Below are 23,858 nucleotides of genomic sequence, written 5' to 3' on the forward strand. Positions count from 1 at the left end.
CCTATTTAAAACCAAATGAATACATTATCCTCCACTGCCACAGCCACACCCTGTTGAATCAATCTTCTATAAACTGCAGATACTTCTTGAATGATCAGTTTGGTATAAAGTGCTTAATTTGTCCATTTTGCATTTTTTGTTGGCACAGTTTTGGCAGGTCAGAGAACAGACACACCAAAGGATACACTGGTTTATCAAGGATGTAGAATTGCACAACTTACAAGTGGGGAACCTGGGATTTATAATTTGGGACTAGGGGTTCTACAGCGCTCCTTTTATCATTGAAACGCTAGGCACTTTTCAAGTTTTATCTGTCAACTGGCAACGCTATTGCTTGTGTGATCTTCACAAAAGGGATGTACACAGAGAACAAGGCCTGATACAAACCAGAGTTACATTTCCATTTATTTTCTTTCCTGTACAGATTTTATCCAAAGGGAAAATTGTGAAGCACGGAACCCAGACCAAATATGAAGATTCCAGCTTCCAAAGCCTGAACCTGAAGCTGACGCCGGATATGGTTCCTTCGGCTCGCCTCCTCGTCTACTACATCATCACCGGGGACCAGACCGCGGAGCTAGTGGCCGACTCCGTCTGGATGAATGTAGAAGAGAAATGTGTCAACAAGCAGGAGGTAAGGAACCGTCCAGCTTGACCTGTACAGCGGAAACCAAATGTTAAACATTTAACAGCAGGGGACTGGTCTGTAGAGAAATTGTGAGGCCCCCATGAGTGCCACTTCTCTACTTTGAAAGCAAGAATCAAACTTCCCCACAGATTTACTCCAGTGTGAATTGAACTTTGTGTAGCTTAGCGGTTTGTCCACAAGTCTGGAAAGCTGGTCTGATGCTCCCGTAACCACATCTAGCCTATACTTTTTAGTGCAGCTGGGACCCACGGTCCCACGTTTCTACCATACTTTATGTATTGTATTATGTTATTTATATAGTACTCTTTCCCCACTTGTGTGGCCTCAATGCGCTTTCTCGGGTTGGAACGCCCTCGGTGACCGTAGTCAGTGTGCTGGAAAATTCTAAAGAGTTTAGATTGGGAGATGCATGTGTGCATTCTGCTGGTCTAGGACTTGTGTGGCAGGCTAGGCTCGACTAAGCATCCCAGAGAGAGGCCAGGCACGTGGGTGGGCGCTGTTGGTGGTTTGCGATAGATTGCTTTTGTTCCGAGAGACGAAGTGTGGCCAGCTATACCGAGTTCCTTTCGGTTGGTAGTCGCTGTATGCAAGCGGCAGAGGTGTTGAGGTACGTCGGGTGTTTCAGTCTGGACGGCTATATGCAATGCTAGACCGGAAAAGCATAGCCATAGTAGCATTCTACGGTGCATGGATGCTTGATATATGTCAATCAAATTCACAACTGACCACTTGGACTATCATTAGAGTATCATTTCCCACACTTTGCCATCCACTTTCCCACCAATGGTGGACTGCAATTAACTTTCATGCATTCACAAGCCAACGTTCTCCTTACTTAAAATCCCTCTGGCTCACCATTGACTGCAAACATGTGTTCAAGAACTGCACCACCTAAATGACATGGGCAGCATTGTAGCAACTTGTGCTCCTTGCAGCATCACACTCCACATCACTGCCCCAGACTTCAGAACTGCTGCCCATGCTGTGGTTCTCTCCCACCCTGACAGCAGCAATGCCTGCCTTGCCAGCGTTCCTCAAACCCCTCAAGGCATTCCATGATGATTCAACGGGCCTCGCCGCTGGCTAGAAGAAACACCATTCTTGAGGAACTGCCTGGGCTACCTCTGCAAGCACACACCATCTTCAAAACATAATGGATCCCTTACAAAGCCATCAAGACTAAGGGACCATTACATCTGGTGAAGGAACTGAAGGTCTATTGAGGTCAATTCAATGACAGAGGCTTTGCTATTGCCTTGAAATGGTCATCCTGGAAGAAATAAAATGTAAGAAGGAGGTAACAGGAAACATGACTCATACAGCCCCAGATTCTGGAACACCAGCTGGCAACAGGTTGTTCCCATCCCTCCTACACTTCCAGAGAGAATTGGGGCCCCATCCTTTTAAGAACATCTCATCGAATGCTAACCCATTCCCTGTCCCTCCTCCAGCCGCTTCAATTTCTCCATTCTCCAGGAACCCTGTTTGACTCTACTGGACAAGCAGCATATCTGATCCCACTGCCCCAAATTCTATTTCATCCCTTCCGGTACAGTGCTCTTTTGCTTGCTAGCTAAGTTTATGCTATATACAGCCTAAGAAGTTCATGCATATTGTATTAATTGAGAAACTGAGCCATCCGCAAAGAAATTACAGCCCTAGCTGGCCTGCACACAAATCACCTGCCATTCACCCACCCATTTGTTTAAAAGGGAAGACAGAGTTGAGCTCATCCTTAGCCCTTCTTTGCCCCTTCCCCCTAAGCCTGACATCTCATCTTCTCCTTTGAACAGATTTCACCATGCCTTCTGTCCCCGTCCCATTCATCATTGTCCTCCTTTACAAGCTGCCAAGCCATATGGATAGTTTCTTTCACTTAGCTTGTAATTGTTAGGGGATTTATTGAGCACGGACCTAGCTTTGGGAAGCAACAGAGCACATTACAAGTCACAGGGGGGAGTACACAGTGAGCGAAGTAGAGTTGCAAGAAAGCCGGGAGATAACAACGGGGGAGGAGGAGGGTGGGCACTTTGGCCGCAAGGAATCTACAAGCAGCTAGGGAAGAAAAGAGGCAGGAGCAGGTCACCCTGCCTCAGTTTGCTGGCAATGTGTGTGGACCTATGTGTGAGGGAGAAATAATGGTCTTGAGCTCCTCCCTGAAATTAAGAAGTGAAGGGCTGAGTCTTGTGTTGATTTGGAGAAGGTTCCAGATTCTGGGGCTATAGGCAGAGAAGGCCTGTCTTCTGGTTCTTTCCTTCTCACACTGGTGGAGTTCAGGTCTGCACATGTCCTTACTGCTGATGGATCATAGGCCTCCGGAGCTGCTGAGCTTGTCAGCGAGGTAGCTTGAGGCGCTTGACCTTACTCCTTGACATCCTTCCCCTCCTGCTCCTAGGTGAACTCAAAATGTACACAACATACTGCATCCAAAAAAACATGATCAACTCCTTGTTGCTGATGATATTATAATGAACACATGCTTGCTGCCCACCCAATTACTTCTTCCCTCTGGCTACATGCTCTTTCTCATGGCCATCATCCCCAACCCCTTTCTAGCACCAACTCCGCCCACTCTCCAACCACAGATATGCACTGGAGATGCTTTCCCTGGCAACCTTAGCACCATCGTCCAATCCCCCTGCACCAGCCCCACACCTTGCAACGTTGTCATTGGTCGTTGATTCCTCCACTGACCTCCACTCTACCTGCAAAGCTTTATATTCCGTATGCACCATCCCACCTGGACCCTGCTATCTCCATTAGATTACCCCCCACCCATAAAACTAAGAACGGTGCCGCAAAAGTGTCCCAAGTATAAAAAGTCCATCACGCCACACCTACAGGCATCCTGAAAGCCAACTGCCCCTCCATCTCCACGACCTTTGACCTTGCCACATCCATCAATGTTCGACCTATCATGTCCTCCCTTCACTTTCGATCACACCATCTGTACCAATCCCTTCAATCCCACCCCTCGCATTACACCAAAATCCCCTCCGTGCATGTGTGTTATTTTTCCTGACTGAACTCCAGAATATCATGACTGCCTATCCCCCTCCTCTAACTCTAATTGCTCTACGCTCATTCTACCATTTACGCCACCTCTTCCTCCCTTCGCCCTCTCCATCCTACCATCCTTGCTTTCCCTTTCTGACCTGTTTACACGTTTTGTGCTCCGTCTGATACTTTAGATGAGTCCATCACTGACTCCCACTGATGGTAACGCTGGCCAAAACTGAGGCATGCGCACGCTCCCAACACTAATATATAAGGGAAGGCCTGTCATTGTGAAATGCACAGAAAAAAGCATTTCTGTCCATTTTTGAGGCATAGAAATGCAAGTAGGAAAGCACAATTTCTACTTAAAAAATGTATGTCAAGGCCAGGAAAGACACTATCATGCATTGTGCACCACCCTGCACCTGTTTCAAATTGGTGTGAGTAATGTCTGTTTCTGTTCATTTTAAAGCGCATTAAATTGGCACATGCAGGATGCACTTTGTTTGTTTTGTTTGTTTGTTTATTTTATTTGTATGGCGCTCCAAACCCGGAGGTAGAAGGGCGCTTAAGAATATGGTTACAGTGTGCATACTTCGTACAGGTTTATAATACATACATATATATACAGTGGTTAATAAACAGAACATATGCAGTGCGTACAATATACAATTTCCAGAATAAATACAGTGTCTAAGCCAGTATCCGCACGGGTCTAGAGTTAGTGGTGTTATTCTTTGTTTAGCAGCCATCTGATGACCTGCTTCCTAAAGATCTGGAAGGATTCGACAGTTTTGATGTTAAGCGGTAGGGAGTTCCAGAGTTGGGGGGCCAGCACTGTGAAGCTTACCCCTCCCGCTCTTTTTAGGTGGAACCTGGGCACTAGTAGGCAAAGGGTGTTGGAGGATCTGGTGAGTCTGGTGGCAGGTTTCAGGGTGAGTTTATTAGCTAGATAAGGTGGTGCTAGGTGATTGAGGGCTTTGTACGTGAGGCAGATGATTTTTAGATCAATCTTTTGGCGTATGGAAAGCCATTTGCAGGCTTTCCTAGTGGCAGAGATATCCTCTTGTCTGGGAATGTTGAGGGCTGCGCGTAAGGTGTTATTTTGTATTACCTGCAATTTATTGAGTACGGATTGATTAGCGCCTAGGTACAGGCTGTTACAGTAATCCAGTTTGGATTGTATTTGGGCCCTGGCAAGGGTGAGGCAGCTGTTGGGTGATAGGAAGGGTCTGCTGGCCCTAATGAGCTTGCCGGTATAGGCAGCGGCTGAGGCGATCATATTGGTGTGTTTGCTGAGGTTGGAGTTGGCATCTAGATAGAAACCCAGGGTTTTTACGCTTTTGGCTATGGGAATGGGATGACCATCGATGGTGATGTTATTATAGCAAGGGTCAAGTTTAGTTAGAGTGTTGGGGAAGCCGACAATTAGGAGCTCTGTTTTCTCATCATTCAGGCAGAGACCATGGGAGGCCATCCATGCCTGAATGATGGAGAATATTTTGTTGATCCGGGCGGAGTCTTCTTGGTAATTACCAGAGATAGTGAGGAGTATCTGGGTGTCATCTGCGTAGTTTGTGTAGGTGACACCCAGATGATCCAGTTGGTCAAATAGAGGCTTTGTAAATATGTTATACAAAGTGGGGGATACACAGGAACCTTGTGGGACCCCACATGTGATGGGGGTGGGGTCTGCTGCAGCTGTGGTGGAAAAGACTCGTATGGTTCTGTTAGCCAGGAAGGATTGTATCCATGTGATGGCAGGGGAGGAGAAGTGGGCTGCGGTGGCAAGGTGATTACAGAGGACCTCATGGCTGACCAGGTCAAAGGCCGCTGAGAGGTCTAGGAGGAGTAGGATAGCGGCATTGCCTTTGTCTTTAATTTCATCAATCTGGCTTTTGAGATCAACAAGGGCGGTTTCAGTTCCGTGTTGAGGTCTGAAGCCAGATTGACGTATTCCTAGCAGTTGGTTGGATTCTAGGTATTCCTGAATTTGGATATAGGCGACTCTGTCCAGGATTTTCAGTAGGAAGGGGACTGTGGTGATGGGCCTGTAGTTTGTGGGTGTGGCCGGGTCGAGGGATTGTTTTTTCAGGAGGGGGAGAACCCATGATTGTTTTAAGTTGCTGGGGATGGAGCTACTGGTGAAGGATAGGTTGATGAGTTTGGTGATGAAGGGGGAGAGCTCTCTGGCTGCATCTTTTATGATTTGAGCCGGGCAGCTGTCTCCTTTACAGTTAGAGGGTTTCAGGGATGTGATGATTTTTTGAACTTCCGGTATGGTGACTTTTTGAACGAGAAGCCTGCGCTAGTGTAGTTAGGTGTGGGTAGGCTAAGGTTGGTGACATTGTTGTTCAGTTGTTGCCGTTTGTTTTCGATTTTAGTTTGGAGTCCTAAAATTTTATTGATGAGGGCGTTCTGGATGTTGGTGCACCAGGGTTTGTCTTTCGGGCAGGTGGGCTTTAAAATGCACAGAAAGGCAAATATGCAAAGGGAGTGAAGCAGAGAATTTGAATGTGCACAGATATGATGCGTGCATTCAAATGCCTTTTGTGAATTGGGAGCATCATTTTTGGTGCAATTGATGAGATTAAAAGTTTTGAAAATCTGCTTCAATGTGTGCAAAACGGACATCACTCTAAGATGAATTTTAACTTGGATAAACACTAGTGCAGCTAGGCTGAGAAATGGTGTGAGAAATTTAGATGGGCAATATTTAATTTGGTGAATGCTTGGATTATTCATTGGAGCACTGCCACTGCCCACCATCAGTACCTCAGTAAAGCTCGTGACCCGGGCACAGGGTTATTCACATATGAACCTGCATCATGACTGTTTGCTCTTTCACAAAGCCTTCCTACCTAAGCGGCGCCCCGTCTATGTACATATTAGCCCACCATGATATGCTAATGGACTTACGACAGAGCCGGCTGGCACAAGCATTTCAAAACTTTGCACCCAAACTATGTTTGCGTAAAAATCGACAAACACGGGGGATCCCATTCAGACCAGTATATTTGCCAAAAACAAAAATGGGTCAGATACAATTAATGTTTTGTTGTTTAGAAGTGCGATACCTGTATGTCATCCAGCACCCTGTTACAATTCGCTGATACAAATGGAATGCGCAGCATTGAAAAAGTTCCATTTGAATTCTACTTTTTTCTTTCTTTTTATGCGGTATTACCACTGGTGGTAATACTGCTGGATTACAAGTGGCGGTTTGGTGGTGCAAATCTCAATTATTTGGTGGTAAAGTGGAGCAGGAAGCATGAGTAACTCCTCCACTTTACCTCCAAAAATCCACCCGGTAATTCCACCAGAGGTAATTGTGGAAAAGTGCTGAAAATTTGAGGTGAAGGAATTACCTTCACTTTTGTACCGCACCGCCATGCTCGTAATGAAGTTGTATTTTGTCAGTCAAAATGTTCACCAACTACTGTGTAATTTTATAGCAATTTATTGTTAACTACTGGTAATCCTGGTGTCATGGAAGATCTTTCTTAGGTCACAGGCCTCATTCCGAGTTTGGTAAAATTAGCTATTGTAACTCCCCCAAACTCTTACACTGATTACTCGATTTGGTGGTAGACATGCATTGCAGCAAGTGGTATTCCTCATTAGAGAGTCACCTTGGAATCGATTGCGATTTGGAGAAAATCCCACCTTGTGATCATTGTTTTATATTTGCAGAGGATATACATCATGCAATGTGCTGGAGGTCTTTCATTCAAGTGAACTCCATCCTCAGATTATGGTGCTTCCATGAATGTGGTAGCAAATCGGTTACCGCCTCTCTTCACTGATTCCACCCTATTCATAATCAATTCCCAAAGCTGTTCAATTTATTCACCATGTTGCACTTTAACCTTTTTAATTCCCATGTAGATTTGCCTCGATTTTATTGTCCATTTCAAGGCGCTTTAATAACGTTTCCCTTGTTTGCTCCCACCTTTAGGTTAAACTGTCAACAGACCGGCAGTCCTATAAACCGGGAAATGATTTGAGGTTAAACATTAAAGCAGACACTGGTTCTTTTATTGCTTTGTCTGCAATGGATACCGCCTTGTATGGACTCATCCGGAAAAGCAAGAGACCCATGGAAAGAGTTAAGTCACATGGTTTTGATGGAAAGGGCTACACTTGGCAATGGTTGGATTATCCATGCTTTCATTATTCAAATAGAAATGCGCCTTGTTTTTTTTACTGTTATGAAAAATCAACCTTTGTGCCACAGATAAGTAAAATGATTTCCAAAGGAACACGAATAGCTATAATTTTACTTTAGGTTGTCGTTGCTTTGCTGAATGTATCACTCTCAGTCAAAAAAGCTAAATCGGTGTGCCTGTATAATAGGGCTTTATTCCCCTGTCCTTGAAGGTCCCACATAGTTAGATGCAAACTTTGTCTTTGAATTGTAGGGCTAAGTTTACTGACCTAAGGAAGAGCAAAATCCATTCAAGTATTGTAGAAATCCACAATATGGCATTAGTAACTCATTCCACAGGCTATATCGGGAGTGAGCGGGGGTTAATGGCCCAGCAGTCCAAGTTAAAGGCACGATCTAAGCAAGGGTATTCAATGAGGGCACCAGGATGTTACTCCCGATATAACCCGTGGAACAGGTTATTAACGCCATTAGCACCCGGGGTTGTCAATCCCGTAACCCAGGGTGCTGATAGCAGGGTCTTTTCTATGAATGAACGAGACACCTCGCGGCGCCCTGTTCATTCATAGAAAATACTGTTCCGAGATGGCCGACACAGAGATGGAAGGCAGGGCTCCTTAAGGAGACCCTCTTCTATTTCCATGGCGGCCGGCAAAGGGAGATGCCGAGAAGCTGCAGCGGCAGGCGTCGCCGCCGCAACACTCAGGTAAGTAGGGCTGGGGAGTGGGGTTGGGGATATTTAAAAAAAAGAAGGGATGGAAGGGTGGGGTGAAGATGATAGTGTGGGGCACAGGAAGCAGCCTTCAGGTTCCGTGGAAGGCGGGCTGAGATTAGCAGTTCCAGCCCACAATCCACGGGACCTGATTATCTGTAATCCCAGTCTTAGAATTTAATGTTGTAGGGAAACGCAGAACAAAAGCATGCCACATTGCCAACACTGGCCTATACCCTACACTTCCTTGCATCAGCCTCTTTAAGACTGTGGGCCCCATACTCCCAAGTGTTTAAAAATGTGCCATGTTAGCCAACATCTGGCCAGTGACCTTAGCGGGCATTGGGTTTTTTAAATGGTGGGACATGTGCAAGTAGGCTACTCGCTACAAAAATAAGGCAGCACAAATTCATACCGTGATGTTCACTGTAACAAGCAATGTTGACGCAAATTAAATACAATGGGGATTTCACTTGTGAGTTGTTTCTTTATTTTTTTTAAAACTTCTTTTTATTAGGTTTTTCCAACAAGAAAACAGCACAAGTACACATTCATAATCACAATAGGAGACTTAACAGCGGGAACATAACACATGACATTGCAATTGGTAATGAGTCCCTCAACGGGAGGAGAAGGTTGGTTCAATACACTGTGAGGCCGTTCGAAGTGCATCCAGGCTCTCCCCGGTTCCTGGTACTGTTCCTATTCCTCCCACTTCCCCCATATTTTCAGGCACTTCCGGGGGCACCCCCTTGCCGTGTAAATTCGCCTTTCCAGGGAGGACACCTGTCCATTTCATTGGTCCACCGGTCAATTCTTATCCTGTCTGCAGAGCCCCAGGTGCTTGCCATTAGTCTCTTCCCCAGCCCTAGTGCCACACTCATAAAAGTTTTTTCATATTTAGTAAGGTCTGTTTTGCCCCCTATTCCAAATAGAATAAGTTTGGGGTCCTTTGGGATTGGGGCGCCATACACTCTGGAGAGCCGCGATAAGCACAGAGTTGTTTCTTTATTAGAGTAGACATTTCCTTTAAGTGACCCTTAATAATTATTGTTGTCTAACATCTAGGATCTTTCCATTGCTGTCTGATGGCAGAACCATAGTATAATGTAAAAAAATATCAAAAGGATAATAGAGTGGAATAAAGAGATGCCTCTCTGGAAAAACAAGTAGAGACAATGTGTGTTTTTACAGGTTTGCCGGTAACCCACCTGTAATACCAGAGTGTTACTGACAAACCTGCCTTACCATTACCAGCGCTTGATATCCTGGTGTCACTGGGATATTATGGGGGCCCGCAACGGCGGTAAATCCCCATTACATGAGGAATTGGTTTGCTGCAATCACGTGATTGGGGACATTCTTTGCCAGTAGAGGCCTGAACCTCCAGCATGTCAGGCGTGCAGGTAGTTCACTGCCCCTACCGGCAAACTCTGGTAAAAACATCAGAACCGGTATTACTGGCATTATTTACGCCATTTTTACCAGACTGGCACTCTCATAATGTGGCACAATGACCGACCATTTCAATCAGTAATCAAAACATTACTCTATGTGGTCAGTCCCAGCATTTTGAGTGAGTGACTCCTCTTAGGAGTTGAGGACTGACTGCATGGGCGAATTCACAATTAGAAGGCAGAAAACAACAGAAGGACGTCTGAGCCCAGAAAGGACGCTAACCCATGCTCCATTCAAAAGAAAATCAGAAATCATCCTCTCAGGAGACGCCCCCGCCAAATAATCCAAAAACCAGTAAGAAATGTTCATCTTTGACCAACCAAGGGATTATCTTAGATAACAGGTGCCCTAAATGAACCAAATTATATCAGACCAGAACAGGAGGAATGTACCCGTCAAAAGGTGACCTTCAGATCTCTAAGAGATAAGGGTAAAGCTGGAGGCTAAACTGGGAAAAAATAATAACCAGGGCCCTTTAACACAGAACTCTCCTCTGAAGACCAAATGTCCATCCCAGTAACCAACAACCCTCTAAAGCTCCGGGAAACGTACAATATCTCAAGTCAAAAAAATGACAGTGCCGTAGATGAAATAGGGAACAAATAGAGAACAGAGGCCTAACGCGAGCACATGTGTGTGTGACCTGTTCACATCTCAGCAAGAACTAGGTCCACTGAAAAGCCAGGAAACATCAAAGCCCAGGTGAAGCAAGGGTACAACATGAGAATAACTTAATTGAAAGTAGCCACCAGAAGCCTGGAAATGATACAAAGATTTCAAGATTCTTGGTTGATAATAAATGAAAGTTATTTCACCGATTGGTTAGAAACCCAAAGAAGGAGTACATAATCACACCAGACAAGAGGCAGTTGATCAACAAAAGATGTTAAACCTATCCCGATTGGTTAGAAACCCAAAGAAGGAGTACATAACAACACCAGACTAGCGGCAGTTGATCAACAAAAGAGGTTAAACCTATAAAGAGTAGTCGTGTTAAAATCTTATGACTTCTCCTACCATAATGATCACACAAAGGGACAAGTTCAAAAGCAGGAGGCTATGCATTTGGGCATCGCAAGGGTGCAACTTTTTCTGAGATATTGCAAGGCTTAGGAGTCACTTAAAGAGGCCATGCACAGGACTTTGGCTTTCAAAACTTAACACTGCTTAAAACGGCCAAACACGGGACAGAGGGGTTTGATCTTTGGCGCAATGTAAAGGGGCCAGGATCGGCACAGCAGATCTTTTGTGAGGATCCACTGCCTTCACCTCAACGCATGGTCAGGTTGACCAGGAGATCTCCCACACACACAAACCTGGCCCGAGCATCATGGTGCGACTGCCAGCACCTAGCACCATTTCCCTGCATCCTACCCAGGGACAGGCTGGGGACTTTGTCACACTACCCTATGGTGGCACTGCTTTCAGATTTACACACAACTCATACGTGCTTCTGGGATAGGGTATCCAGTGATTATAATCGAATAAAAAACAGAGAGGTATTTAATACCGAAATCTTTTACAAAGAGAAAATCGAGAATTTTAATTAAATATATATATATAGGGTGGGGTAAGGGGTTAAAACGAGTGGGGAGGGGTTTGGGCGGGGCTACAAACAGGGAAATGGAGAGCTTGGGGGCAACTTATTTTTTTAAGAATTGTATTTTTTCATTGTAAATGTTTCGTTATAAAATACATCTCTGCTTTTTCTATTCGTTATTATCACAAGAATTACAAGAACCGTGGGATAGTGACCTGCCTGTAATGTAATTATTGTTTGACATAAGCATGTATCTTGGCAGGGATGTTGCAACCCCTGGGACACTCTTGCGAACCCAACTTAAAATAAAAAAAAGAATATTCTTTTTGCCAAAAGAAAAAGGGTGTTCCTGGTGTAGTGGAACCATCTGTCGGCGCAGGGGGCCCACCACACCAGGTCTGGAGGGTCCTCGCCCCAGTCCTCCCCCATTAGGGTGAAGGCTGGGCAGGGAGGCACTCAGTTGGGGTTGGAGCTGACCGTGACATGTGGCACATGTCACATGCCACGTTCAGCTCCATCCCCTTCTCCCTCAGCTTCCTTGCAGCTCACATAAAGCAACGAGGAAGCTCTCACAGCTTCCTGGTTCCTGTTTGTGAGCAGCATGGAGGAGCCAAGGGGGCCTGGAAGGATGGACCGGAGCTGCAAGAAAAAGGTAAGAATTTTTTTGTTGTTGTAATATGATGTGTGTTTTACATGTGTGAAGTGTGTGTCAGATGTATGTATCTGAATGGTGGGTAAATGAGAAGTGATGTGTGTGTTTCCGAATGTTCTGGGTGAGTGGGTGTGTGCCTGTGTAGAGAATGCCATGAGTGGATGTAAGAGAAGGTGTGAGTGACTGGTGGGTAAATGAGAAGGGATGTGGTGTGAGTTTTTGAATATTCTGGGTGGGTGGGTTGCTAGTGTGCCTGTGCACAGAGAATGTAATGAGTGGATGTAAGCGAAAGTGTAATTGACTGGTGGGCGAATGAGAGGTGATGTGATGTGTGTTTTGAGTGTTCTCTTCGCCTGTGTAGAGAATGCAATGAGTGAATGTAAGAGAATGTGTGAGTGACTGGTGGGTGAATGAGAAGGGATGTGGTGTGAGTTTTTGAGTGTTCTGGGTGGGTGGGTGGGTGCCTGTGTAGAGAATATAATGAGTGGATGTAAGAGAATGTGTGAGTGACTGGTGGGTGAATGAGAAGTGATGTGTATTTAGGAATGTTCTTTGCCTGTGTAGACAATGTAATGAGTGGATGTAAGAGAATGTGTGAGTGACTGGTGGGTGAATGAGAAGTGATGTGATGTGTATTTTTGAATGTTCTAGGTGGGTGGGTGTGTGCCTGTGTAGACAATGTAATGAGTGGATGTAAGAGAATGTGTGAGTGACTGGTGGGTGAATGAGAAGTGATGTGTATTTAGGAATGTTCTGGGTGGGTGGGTGGATGCCTGTGTAGACAATGTAATGAGTGGATGTAAGAGAATGTGTGAGTGACTGGTGGGTGAATGAGAAGTGATGTGTATTTAGGAATGTTCTGGGTGGGTGGGTGTGTACCTGTGTCGAAAATGCAATAAGTGGATGGGTGTATGCCTGTGTAGAGAATACAATGAGTGGGTGTAAGAGACTGCGTGTGTGTGTCTGGTTGGTGAATGAGTATGAATGTGATTTTGTCTTTTTGAATGTTCGGGGTGGGTGGCTGTGTGCGGCGCCTGTGTAGAACATGCAATGGGTGGAGGTAAGAAAGGTTGTACAATTGAGTGACTGGTGGGTGAATGAGTATGAATGTGGCAGTGTGTGTTTGAATGTTCTGGGTTGGGTTCGGTGTGTGTCTATGTGGTGATTGAGTGCGAGAGAAGATGCATGGGCGAGTGACCGGTGGGTGAAAGGAGATAAATGAGTGAGTTTAAGGCCCTCGGAGACTAGGGATCATTGGAGCATTTCTGCCACATCCTTTATTGACTTTACATATTTTACTGGTATTTTGGGGCAAAGGCAAGTTCATGTGTGCCATTCCCTGGCTAGACTGGCATTTTGGTGCAGTCAATCTAGCCATTGCTTATTGTGGCATGTTATTTATTACTGAGCACCTTTGATAAAGCAAGCATGATACGTAGTATTACCTCGCTAGACTGATGTTTTGGTGTAGCGGCCTGTATATTCTTCACTGTAACATGACTTTTTATTAACTGAGCATCTATGATGAATCAAACAGAGTAAGTGTTCCTATGGGTCTAGACTGGCTTACATTGGAACCCGTTTGGACAGGTTTTCCTATTGTAACATGTCACCTTTAATGGCCAAACCAACGGGAATATGTACTTTCATAGGAGTACTGACATATATTGGCAAAGCCAGTTTTGTGCCCAGTGTCAGTAATGATACTATAGAAAAATGTCTTAAAACAAACATAACTATGGTCTTATATGGGAATACTATCATATGTTGGTGGAGCCAGCATGGAAATGTATGGGCACAGCCAGCATATAAATGTTTTTTTATACTGGAATATATTGCAGGGACCGTTATGATAATGCATTGGGAAATGCCCTGTGCTCTTTTGGTGACTTGCATCTATTGTACGTTTTTCATGATTTGCCCTACACCCTTTTACCCACACTTTTGGCCTTTTACCCACATTTTCCCAGAAAGTGTGGTTTGTAATGCCCCATTTTAACCATTTTAACACATTATTCAAAACATTTATTCTGGCGGGGTTGAAGAATCCCCCGTTCCCCCCTCAACCCATTTTCGTTAATTCGGTCTCCCTCGCTATGCTGAGCGGAAATCACATCCCTATATTTACACCCTCCAAAAAAACTATTCATCTGGTATATTTGTGGACTAGGCACCACCCCCTTCTCTCTATGTTACGTTAAAGTTTTAAGCTTTGATTGAAAAGCATATTTACTTGTTTCACTTGCAGTAGTGCATGCCCCTGCAGCGGCATAATCATCATGGACATTCTGCACACATGGTGGTTCGGAATGGCCCAGGGTGTTACGTGCCATGTGCTTTGTTAAGGGGCTTGGGGCGCCCCAACAGCATGGCTCGCAGGGGAGCTGACAGATTTTGTGCTAGGCCATTGGGCACCACTGGGTCTGACAAAGGGGTAGTGTGCAGTGCGCGCCTTCAAGTCTGCCAATGAGTCCCCAGATGAGAAGCAACTCGTGGGTGTTTTCAATTTTAAATAACTGTGCAGTGCTATGAATTTATGTGTGCAGCAATGATATTACATTAGATGGTGTTTTTTTTAAAGGTCCTCTGGCACCCAGTATTACGATTAGATAATACAAACTATGGGAGTGCTCTTGGGTATATTGAAAAAAACGTTCCCAGGTATTATACTGCAGCAAAGATAACAATATCACCCGTCACTCCTGTCTGTGCACGCAGACCAGTCTAATAGGTTTCTTCTATCATAGTGGTAGCTGAATCATATATACATTTATAACCAGGGAATTTTGTTGTTACTAAATCCGGGTCAATTATTTAATTTTCAGGCCTTGCTCGTGCAGCATTTTTCTCCCGGTTAGTCGGTGCTTTTCTGGCTTAACACAGCAACGCCACATATAACACATACTTCTGTGTCCATTGATCTATAGATGTTTCATACACTGGATGTAGTCTGCATTACAGATTTCAGTTACCCTGTTAGAAATACTGCATTATGTATGTTTTACATATAGACCCCACGTCGAATCTGGAAAATGGCATTCCCCAAATGTGTAATCGGGGACAAATCATGCCTACCTCTGTGCCTCGGTTCTTATATCTGGCTGAAATGAGACCACCTGGTGCTAGATGCATCTACAAAGTCTGAAGGGCTTTTGCCATCACTTCCTGTGATGTCACTTGGGGCGGGGTCAAATTACCCCACTTCTTGTTATGTCATCAGGGGGGTCAAGGGTCGTGTGATGTAATTTCCGTTACCCCTGGCTTTTTGGTGAAATTACGTCCCTGTATCTTGGCACTCTGCATGCTGTGCATACCGTTTGTACATCTGCAAATGAAGGTGTTGCCCTTGAAACAGATGTGCTGGCTCCTGAGCTGGGACTATGCACAGATATCACTGGGCTTTATTTGTGTTTGGTTTTCGCATTACGGGCTGCCTGCAGAAGCCCTTAGTGCTGTCCTTTATAGAAGAGTGCTGTATGCATCGAAACGCAATATGGGTGGGCACCTCTTGTGTGCACTTGAACATTGCAGAACGTACATTTAACATCCTGCAGTCAGTGGAGTAACATAAAATGTGGGGGCCACCCTGCGAGCCATGCTGAGGTCCCCCCCAACTCAGCAACAAACCACGGGTCGCGCCACACTTTGGGACGGCCTAGATTATCACGCTTGTGCAATACGCACAAACGTGCTGCTGAAGGGATATGCCGCACACTGCACTAGGAGAAAGATATAAATATGTGTTTTATTGTGATATACAGCACACTTTCTGAGATAAAATGGCTAAAAAGCGAGACTGTTTGCTATTGTTTTGTAGGGTAACACCGATCCAATACATGCAAGTCACCAACAGTGCACAGGACCATTAATGCTTTGCTATTAAAAATGCCATGCCACATTGTAAAACATGTCCCACTGGCTGCACAATGTAGACCAGTGTAGACATGTAATAACAATACAGTAAAGCTTGCCAGGCCACATTAAGATATACCTAGACTGGTTTCATCAAAATGGCAGTCGAAGCAATAACACTCATCAAGAAGAGAACACACATTCAAGCCTGCATCTCTGCGACCTCTAACAACATGGGAAAACTCTTTAAAATCTGCCAGGAACTGGTCAATCCTGTTGCAGTCTTTACCTCTCCTGTTCCCTCCCAGGCCCTCTGTATGGCTCTGTCCTCTCACTTCTCCACTAAAACTCAGGACATCCTGTCCTCCGTCCCCTCTTCCTCTCCGTCTTCCTCTCTTGGACCGCCTTTGGCCATCTCTACCTCTCTTCCTCCTTTCTCCTCTTTCTCTCTGACAACACCTGACAAGGTTTCTAGACAAGTCCGATCTATGAAAGGGTTAGCCACCCCGAAATGTAGGTTTTGTTCCACCCTTGAACGCAAACACATATACCATTCACCATATACACACACGCACACCCAGCCATCCATACATTTAAGTGTGAACCCCGTCACCAAACAGGCACACCCAGGTAGCCATACATACATTTAAGTGTGCACCCTTTCACCATACAGGCACACCCAGGCAGCCACCCGTACATTTAAGTGTGCAGCCTTTCACCATACACTCACACAGGCAGTCTCATATACATTTAAGTGTGCACCCTTTCACCATACAGGCACACTCAGGCAGCCACCCGTACATTTAAGCGTGCACTCTTTCACCATATACTCACACACGCACATGTCATGGGGTTGAGGGGTGCCCTATTAATCCAAAAAGAAATTGTTTCTTTTTGAAGTGAGTCTGACTTCATAAAGATGTTATTTCCGTTAAGGACCGAACCATAACAGAAATAATTTCTTTGTAAAGGCAGAGTGACATCAAAAATAAACTATTTTCTGGGCATGTGCTGGTGGGGCCCCCCGCACTGTGGGGTCTGTGGGGGCCCTGTTACCCCAGTGCCTGCAGTCATGTAGGGGAATACTTCCTAAGAAGGTGTGTGTTTAGTCTTGTGCATGCGCTCCTTTTCCATCCACGCAAAGCACAGGAATTGGGGAGATAATTTTATTTCACCTAATGGAGGAACCACATTGCAGAGTCCTAAGGCTGATGACATTTTGGGGGCTTTTCCCCTCGTGTACAGTAAAATTTTGGTTGTGGGAATTAGTTCAACTATTTAAAGCGTGTGCATTTATATACATACTGGGCAGTATCCCCCTAATTCATGAACAGCAGCGCCTGCCGCCACAGCCATCATCTCACCCCTATTTAATGTGGCAGGTTGGGCCCTGGAGAAAAAAGAACCAGGTATGTCCTGCAGGCCACACCCTGTCTTCACCACAGAGCAATGCATTTTACACTTTACCATAAGTTGCAACTTGTGGATTGTCTAAAGTAGTAAACATCTCATGTGTCTTGGGAATGGTGTTGTAGATAAAATGGGCTTTACAAATGATGTAATTAACCACAGGCTTTAGTCACACCTTGGTGGGGACCCAGTAGACTTGGCAAACTGTGAATAAGCCTTGAGAGGAGCTCAGGTGTTACTGTAACCTGTAGATATGCCACTAAAGACATATATTTCCATTCCTGCCTGTCCTAGGCAACCCACACTGCCCTCACCAGTTAGGAAGGACCTAACTCAGAATGGGCCCAATGCAATGATCCATCTGAATACAAGTCCACAACAACAAGGCCTCAGTGCTTCCCTTACACCTCTGCTGCCGGTAAGAGGTGATCCAATATCCAATGTAATAGACAATCAAGGACCCCGCATCAATCACTTTGAAAAGGAGCCCAGGATTGGAATGGCAATCATTCCGCAGTCTATCTCTCTGGGTTTGAACAATCTTATTATTGACTTACTGCTAGAATATTTTGCCAATGACATGCTGAGATATCCACCAGCCCTGAAGCAATGAAGGCACCTGTCAAATGGAAAATGTGCCAATAGTCACACAATTAGCGTGGCTATCTAACACAATGAATGGGTGATATACTCAACACCAAGAGCCTTCAACATAAAAAGGACAACACATATGCTCTCACCTTCTTTCAGCTGCAACTGTGCTCAAACTGAATATTCCTTACAGGGCTACAAAACGGGCCAGTGGTTTTCCAGACTGAAAACAAGTAAACATCCCTCAGTGATCTACCCTCTACAACAGAATCCATCTGCTCAGGTTGGGTAAGATACATACATGCATCCAGTGGAGGCATTGCATGAATTCTCCCGGATGGCTGAGGATCAAATTAAAAAGACAGGTGCCTGTACTACAGATGAAGAAAGACAACAGATAAGACAGATATTTACACAATTTAAAGTGGGCTTCTCGTGTGATCTGTATGACTGTGGACACACTCCCCTTCAGACTAACATTATTATGCAATCAGATGCTACAGGAATTTACTCAAATGTACTGGTTACCCTTGTCATAATTAGAGCATTTAACTGAAATGTTTAAGAACCCTGAATCTAGAGGAATCCAATGCTGGGAGCATAGCTCAAGCCTGGCACAATCACTTTGGGAACAGGGCAATGCTCTGTGTCAAGGGTTCAATACCCCGCTTGGGCTCACTCCACCATTCACTCTTCCTTACTTCAAGTGATACATTGAGCTTCACAAGCTGGTAAGATAGTGGCATTGATTATTACTGTGCTTAAAAGCTTCGCAAATCCGGTCTGAAATGCTATATAAATCATCAAATTAAATTAAAGATGCCACGTTCACAGCACCTGGAGTGATTGGAGTAATTCCCAGCGCAGGCCAGAGAAAACCTAAAGAGAAGCTTAGCTCAAGCCCTTTTGTTGGCCTTAATCATTGAAGGTTTGTGCTTTTTCCTTGAAATAGGGTTCTCAGATGCTTGACTCCGAACAGTTTGTAGCATAACAATGATAATCAGAATGAAAACATTGCCTTTGCTAGCAAAACATAATCCTCTTCTGGAGTAGAATTTCACCAACTTGAAAATGCCCTTCAGGCGGTGTGGCCAGTCCATCATTTCAGGTCTTTTGACCAAGGTGAAAATAGAAGCTAATGTTTGTCTTTTTCACACAGATGATCAGATCACACAGTGAGATCAAAGATAAGTCCCATCTGAGCTTAAGGTATGCATAAACGCTCCACTTCGGTGGACATCTGCCGCAGGCACGGTTATCCATCCACACACTTTAGAATGCAACTACGACTACGTCATCCACCAACATCTCCTTGGCCAAACACAAGAACAAACCCGGATTAATGCATCCACTACAGATGAGTATGAAGACCATCTTAGAAAGCATCTGAAGCCTGCATTTGCTTCAAAGCAAACCCCCCACAAGGAATATCAATGAATCAATCAAGTTTCTGTCTCAATTTTCTGCAAAATAGGAAACGTGGCTACATTTCAGGGCAGCCTAGCATGCAAGTCAAGTAAAGAACACACGTGTCGTGTATACATGTTTGGCGAAAAGAGGTCATAAGCAATTAGAGTAATTTGTGCGTGAGGTTACAGCCCAAAGGAGCCCTACCCACCACCGCAGCGGGAACACCCATGAGGTACTCCCTCGTGCACCAGAACATCTACATCATAGATTTGCCATTGATCTATGTTAGGAAAGGGCTTTTTTAGTTTTGCAGCTGTTGCATCTGTCCACATATTTGCTGTTTTCTTACCCTGGCCTGATTTCAGGGTGTGATTTTTTTTTTAAACCTCACTCTTTTGCTTAACTGGTATTTGTTGTGGACACTGCTTAGAAATTAGGACTACCAATGGAGGGAAGACCGGTTCGCCATTGTAGTCTATTCTAGCATTACTAGCTCCCTTCTGGAGTGTAGAGCAGATGGGCCTGTGTTTCCCCATACTACGTGAGGTCCAGACAGGTCTGCGGCTGTAGTACCTTTATTTGACACTGTTTTTGTGAAATCATGTGTACCTTTTATTTTTCACTGCATGGCAGACTTTGTTTCTTTGCATTCCTCAGAATAGCTGGCCATGTTATTTAAGCCCTGTCTTTGTGCTTCGCTGTCTTTTTTGGCATCTTCCTTCCCGGCAAGACTCATTCTCTTTGTGGATCCCGGCAAGTAGTCTTTGCGTGTCTGGAACAAATGTGGGCTGTGTAAGGGGCTGCAGCCAAGTATATGAAGCATGAACGGTTGCAGACGTATTCAGGAACACTGCTGCTGGGACACCCCCTGCATCTACCGTAAAGTGAAGTGATGCTCTTTTCTTCAACAAGGGAGACCTTCCATTGAGCAAGCCTTCTTTTAAGTGGTGGCCAAAGTTCTGCATCAGGTCATCCTCCTGGTGCTTTGACAAGTTATGTGTCTGTATCTGGCACACACCATCCGAAGTAGTGACATCCCCTGTTTCTTGGATTTCACACATCCTGGTGCTGTGAAGCTCACCGTGTACTTTAATCTCAAGCCTTAGACATTGCTGCCTTGTTGCTGCTGCTCTCTAGCATGAAGACGAGACTTGCTGGAGTCTCATTCCTTTGGCCTTTTGACTTCATGTCTGCTGACCCTGTGCCAGGGGTCCTTTGTTGACATTGGATCTGAAGTAGAAGTTCTTCATCAGCTTCATCCTGAGTTCAGATTGGTGGTCTTTGTGAGGTCGCTGATGGAGAACCAAACCAAATAGCCACTGGCCCAGCCACCAAAGTTGTCAAACAAAGAACACTCTCCACCGTGACTCCTGAACCTCCAAAGCCGTAACCTATGGCGAGAGCAGACATCTTCAATGTCTTAGACCTGGAGATTGAAACCTGTGCCTTTCCAGATATTTTGGACTACAACTCCAATAATCTCTTCCCATTGGCCATGCTGGCTAGACTGATGAGAATTGTAGTTCAAGAGATCTTGAGAGCCAAAGGTTGCAGATCCCTGGCTTGGACTTACCATAGGTCATTTTCCTTCCTGTTAGGGTTTCTATGGGCTGGTATTCATACCCTTTTCTGTGTCCCGGTGATCCCCATTCATGAACATTGGGCAAAAAATAATTCCCTGCAGCTACCTTGGTCATACTTTGATGGCGGATCCTCCGTGTAGGAATCCTGTCTGGGATCCTCATAGGCATTCAGGATTGGTAGCTGTTCCCTCCTTACATGAGAAGCCTATCTTTTTGATATTTCAAAAAGTGTCACTATCTTACGGCACTTACCTACCTGCCCTATTATTCCCTAAGAAGAACGTTGACATGCGAAAACTCCCCAAAGTACTCAAACCATTGGCACTTACATGGATCTGTGGTTAACAATTTACTCCTATGTCGGAGGTGGACCCATTAAATGTAGTGACATTTAGCTGGTGTTGCCTTTAATTTTATAAGCTTGTGACAACTTGTTTAAACAAGTTTTTTCCCAATTTTGAGTCATTGCAAACGTAATATCTATTCCCTTTTTAATTCTAAAATGGCGGATGTCGAATTTGGACACCTAAATTTGATTGTGTGTGCGTGTATATTGTTTAACTTACCATCTACTGTTTTAGCTTAATGGATCTCTGCTGTTAAATAAATAAATATGTGCATTTTTATACGTACTCGTGTGGACAATATTTTGATTGACACATTCTTGTGTATGTCCACTGTACTTTACACGGGATCTCCTTAGTCTAAGTCTTGCCGCTCATCCACGTCACCAAATAAGAGTTTGGCTAGACCTTTGTGTTAAGACTTTGCAAACGCACTGAGGTTGGCTTCTCGGAACCATAAACAAGGAGTGGCTTTGAAAAAATCTCCTAACAGCCTATTCAAATATTCTTTCTCTCCAATGGCCCATACCTGAAAGTGTAATTCTGAGATTTGGGCATAAGAGGGGTCTTTGGCTCATAGAAAATCAATTTTAACACATTACTTCCATCGTCACATGCTTGTCTATCTCATAAAATAAACCCATATTTGTTTCTTTTATGCTGGAATAATGGGGGACATCTAAGTTCTGGGGCATCAACCAGGCGTTGACTAATCTCTGACTCAGGTACACAGTTGTTTTGCTGGGAAAGTGTTATTTCTCATGTTAGTAAAATGTTCCATTGTGATTTCAAAGAGCATCAACAATGTTCTGGTTCTGCAGGCCTGGGACCTAGTAAACTCTACCCGTTTGATAGGCTTGCATGAGTTGACTATAGTTTTAGATAGCTTATGCTGATATTGTACTTGCATGGTTCTGCATCTCCCATCTAGCATCTCGTGTTCAGAACCATATGTTTGCATTCCGTAAGTCAGTCCACATCATGAACCAAGGGATCATCCTTGGAGCATATTCATCTGAACACTAACTAATATACCCAGGAGTCAACGCCTAGCATCAGTCCGATCCAGCTTCTGTTATGACACCATAATTGCAAGCTCTTTAACTAGAAGCCATCCACAATGCCCGGTGTTGCATGATGGTACTTTTATGTCAGGATTGATATATATCATTCCCCATGTTACATTCTAGCAATGGATTCTCCCCCTCTGCTCCAAGAAGGAACCTAAATCCACCTGCCATGCCAGGGAAGGAGAGAGACCTGGCTGGAGAGCAGAGAAGGAAGTCCCTCCCACGAAGGAGGAAGCTGCCAGGAGAGTCACACAGTCAGCGTGGTAGGGCGCAACTCCAGGCAGCCTCCAGAAAGCTGCCGCTTTTACCAAGGCAAGGGCCTGGACAAATCCGGGACCACTGGGATAGGGAGTAGCCATAAGCAACCCGAGAATTACCGGCATAAAAACCTTCTATCGCCAAAGGGAAGAACCGGAGCAAAGACGCCAACTGTGCAATCTGCCACCGTCTCCCCTGTCAAGGAACACTGCAGTACAGAAGGAATTCGACATTGTAGGACTGACAAGTGGAGGACAGGAATACCGCACAATAGCCCCAGAAGAGCTGATCATCAGAAGACCCCTGAAGGGGGTTGGAGACATCTCAAACAGACCAGAGCTGAACGAGCCTGCAGCCCAAGCCGGACTGATAATCAGAGAGCCCCAGAACAGGGTGGGAGAAATCACAACAGAAGCAGGGTCGAACAGCACGTGGTCCACGATGGGTCTAGCATTAAAAGACCCCTGGAGGGGGTGAAAGAAACCAGTACCAGAGTGAGAACCAAAGTCGAGCCAAGCAAACCCTACCATTCTCCTGGTGAAGGAACTTTAGTTTTGTTCTGGAAACATTGGTTCAAGTGTTAGGGTTAGATTGCTAGGTTTCTGACAGAGGACGGAGAACACATTATTTTTGGATGGACATTCTGACAGGCCCCTAAAGTCTTTCTAGGTTGAGGCAGGGCAAGCCCTTAGAAGTAGGGAGAGATAGGTTTTTCCTTAATGAATAAAAGCTTGTAGCCCCAAACATGACCCACCTTGTCTGTCTCATTCTTCTATGTCCTCACAATACCCATAACGTGTCATTGTGTAATTGAGGATAATGACTAATAATGTGTAATTCTACAAAGAAAGCTCACATACCCATTATGTGCCAATTTACAATGATTGGTCACAGGTCCTTAATGTGTCATTTTACAATCAATAGTCACAGGCTCACCAGGTTGCAATAGTTCAAGGGAATGCCACTGATCCATCATACATTGATGTAGTGCATGGAATGTTTAGAGAATGAAGAGGATGCCAATTTACAGATAATGGCCACAAACCTAGAATGCCACCATTGTACGGAAACCCACATATCATGTTCTACTGATTATTATTGAATTCAGGGTGGACTCTTAGGCATAGCTCACAAGTGAAGAGTAGTACAAGTCTTTATTAGGAT

At 44.8% G+C, this 23,858-nt stretch overlaps 1 protein-coding gene across 2 annotated transcripts in view; it reads left to right on the forward strand.

Annotated features, from left to right (window-relative positions):
- C5 (complement C5) overlaps positions 1-23,858 on the forward strand; it is a 478,994-nt gene that overhangs the window by 187,683 nt on the left and 267,453 nt on the right. For both annotated transcript variants that reach the window (XM_069609527.1, XM_069609526.1), the window contains exons 13-14: positions 425-634; positions 7,605-7,754. In XM_069609527.1, coding sequence (XP_069465628.1) covers positions 425-634; positions 7,605-7,754 — 360 coding nt within the window. The remainder of the gene's footprint in view (positions 1-424; positions 635-7,604; positions 7,755-23,858) is intronic.

The sequence above is a fragment of the Ambystoma mexicanum genome, chromosome 8 (assembly GCF_040938575.1).
Source record: "Ambystoma mexicanum isolate Mex_15411 chromosome 8, UKY_AmexF1_1, whole genome shotgun sequence".
Classification (NCBI taxonomy): Eukaryota; Metazoa; Chordata; class Amphibia; order Caudata; family Ambystomatidae; genus Ambystoma; species Ambystoma mexicanum.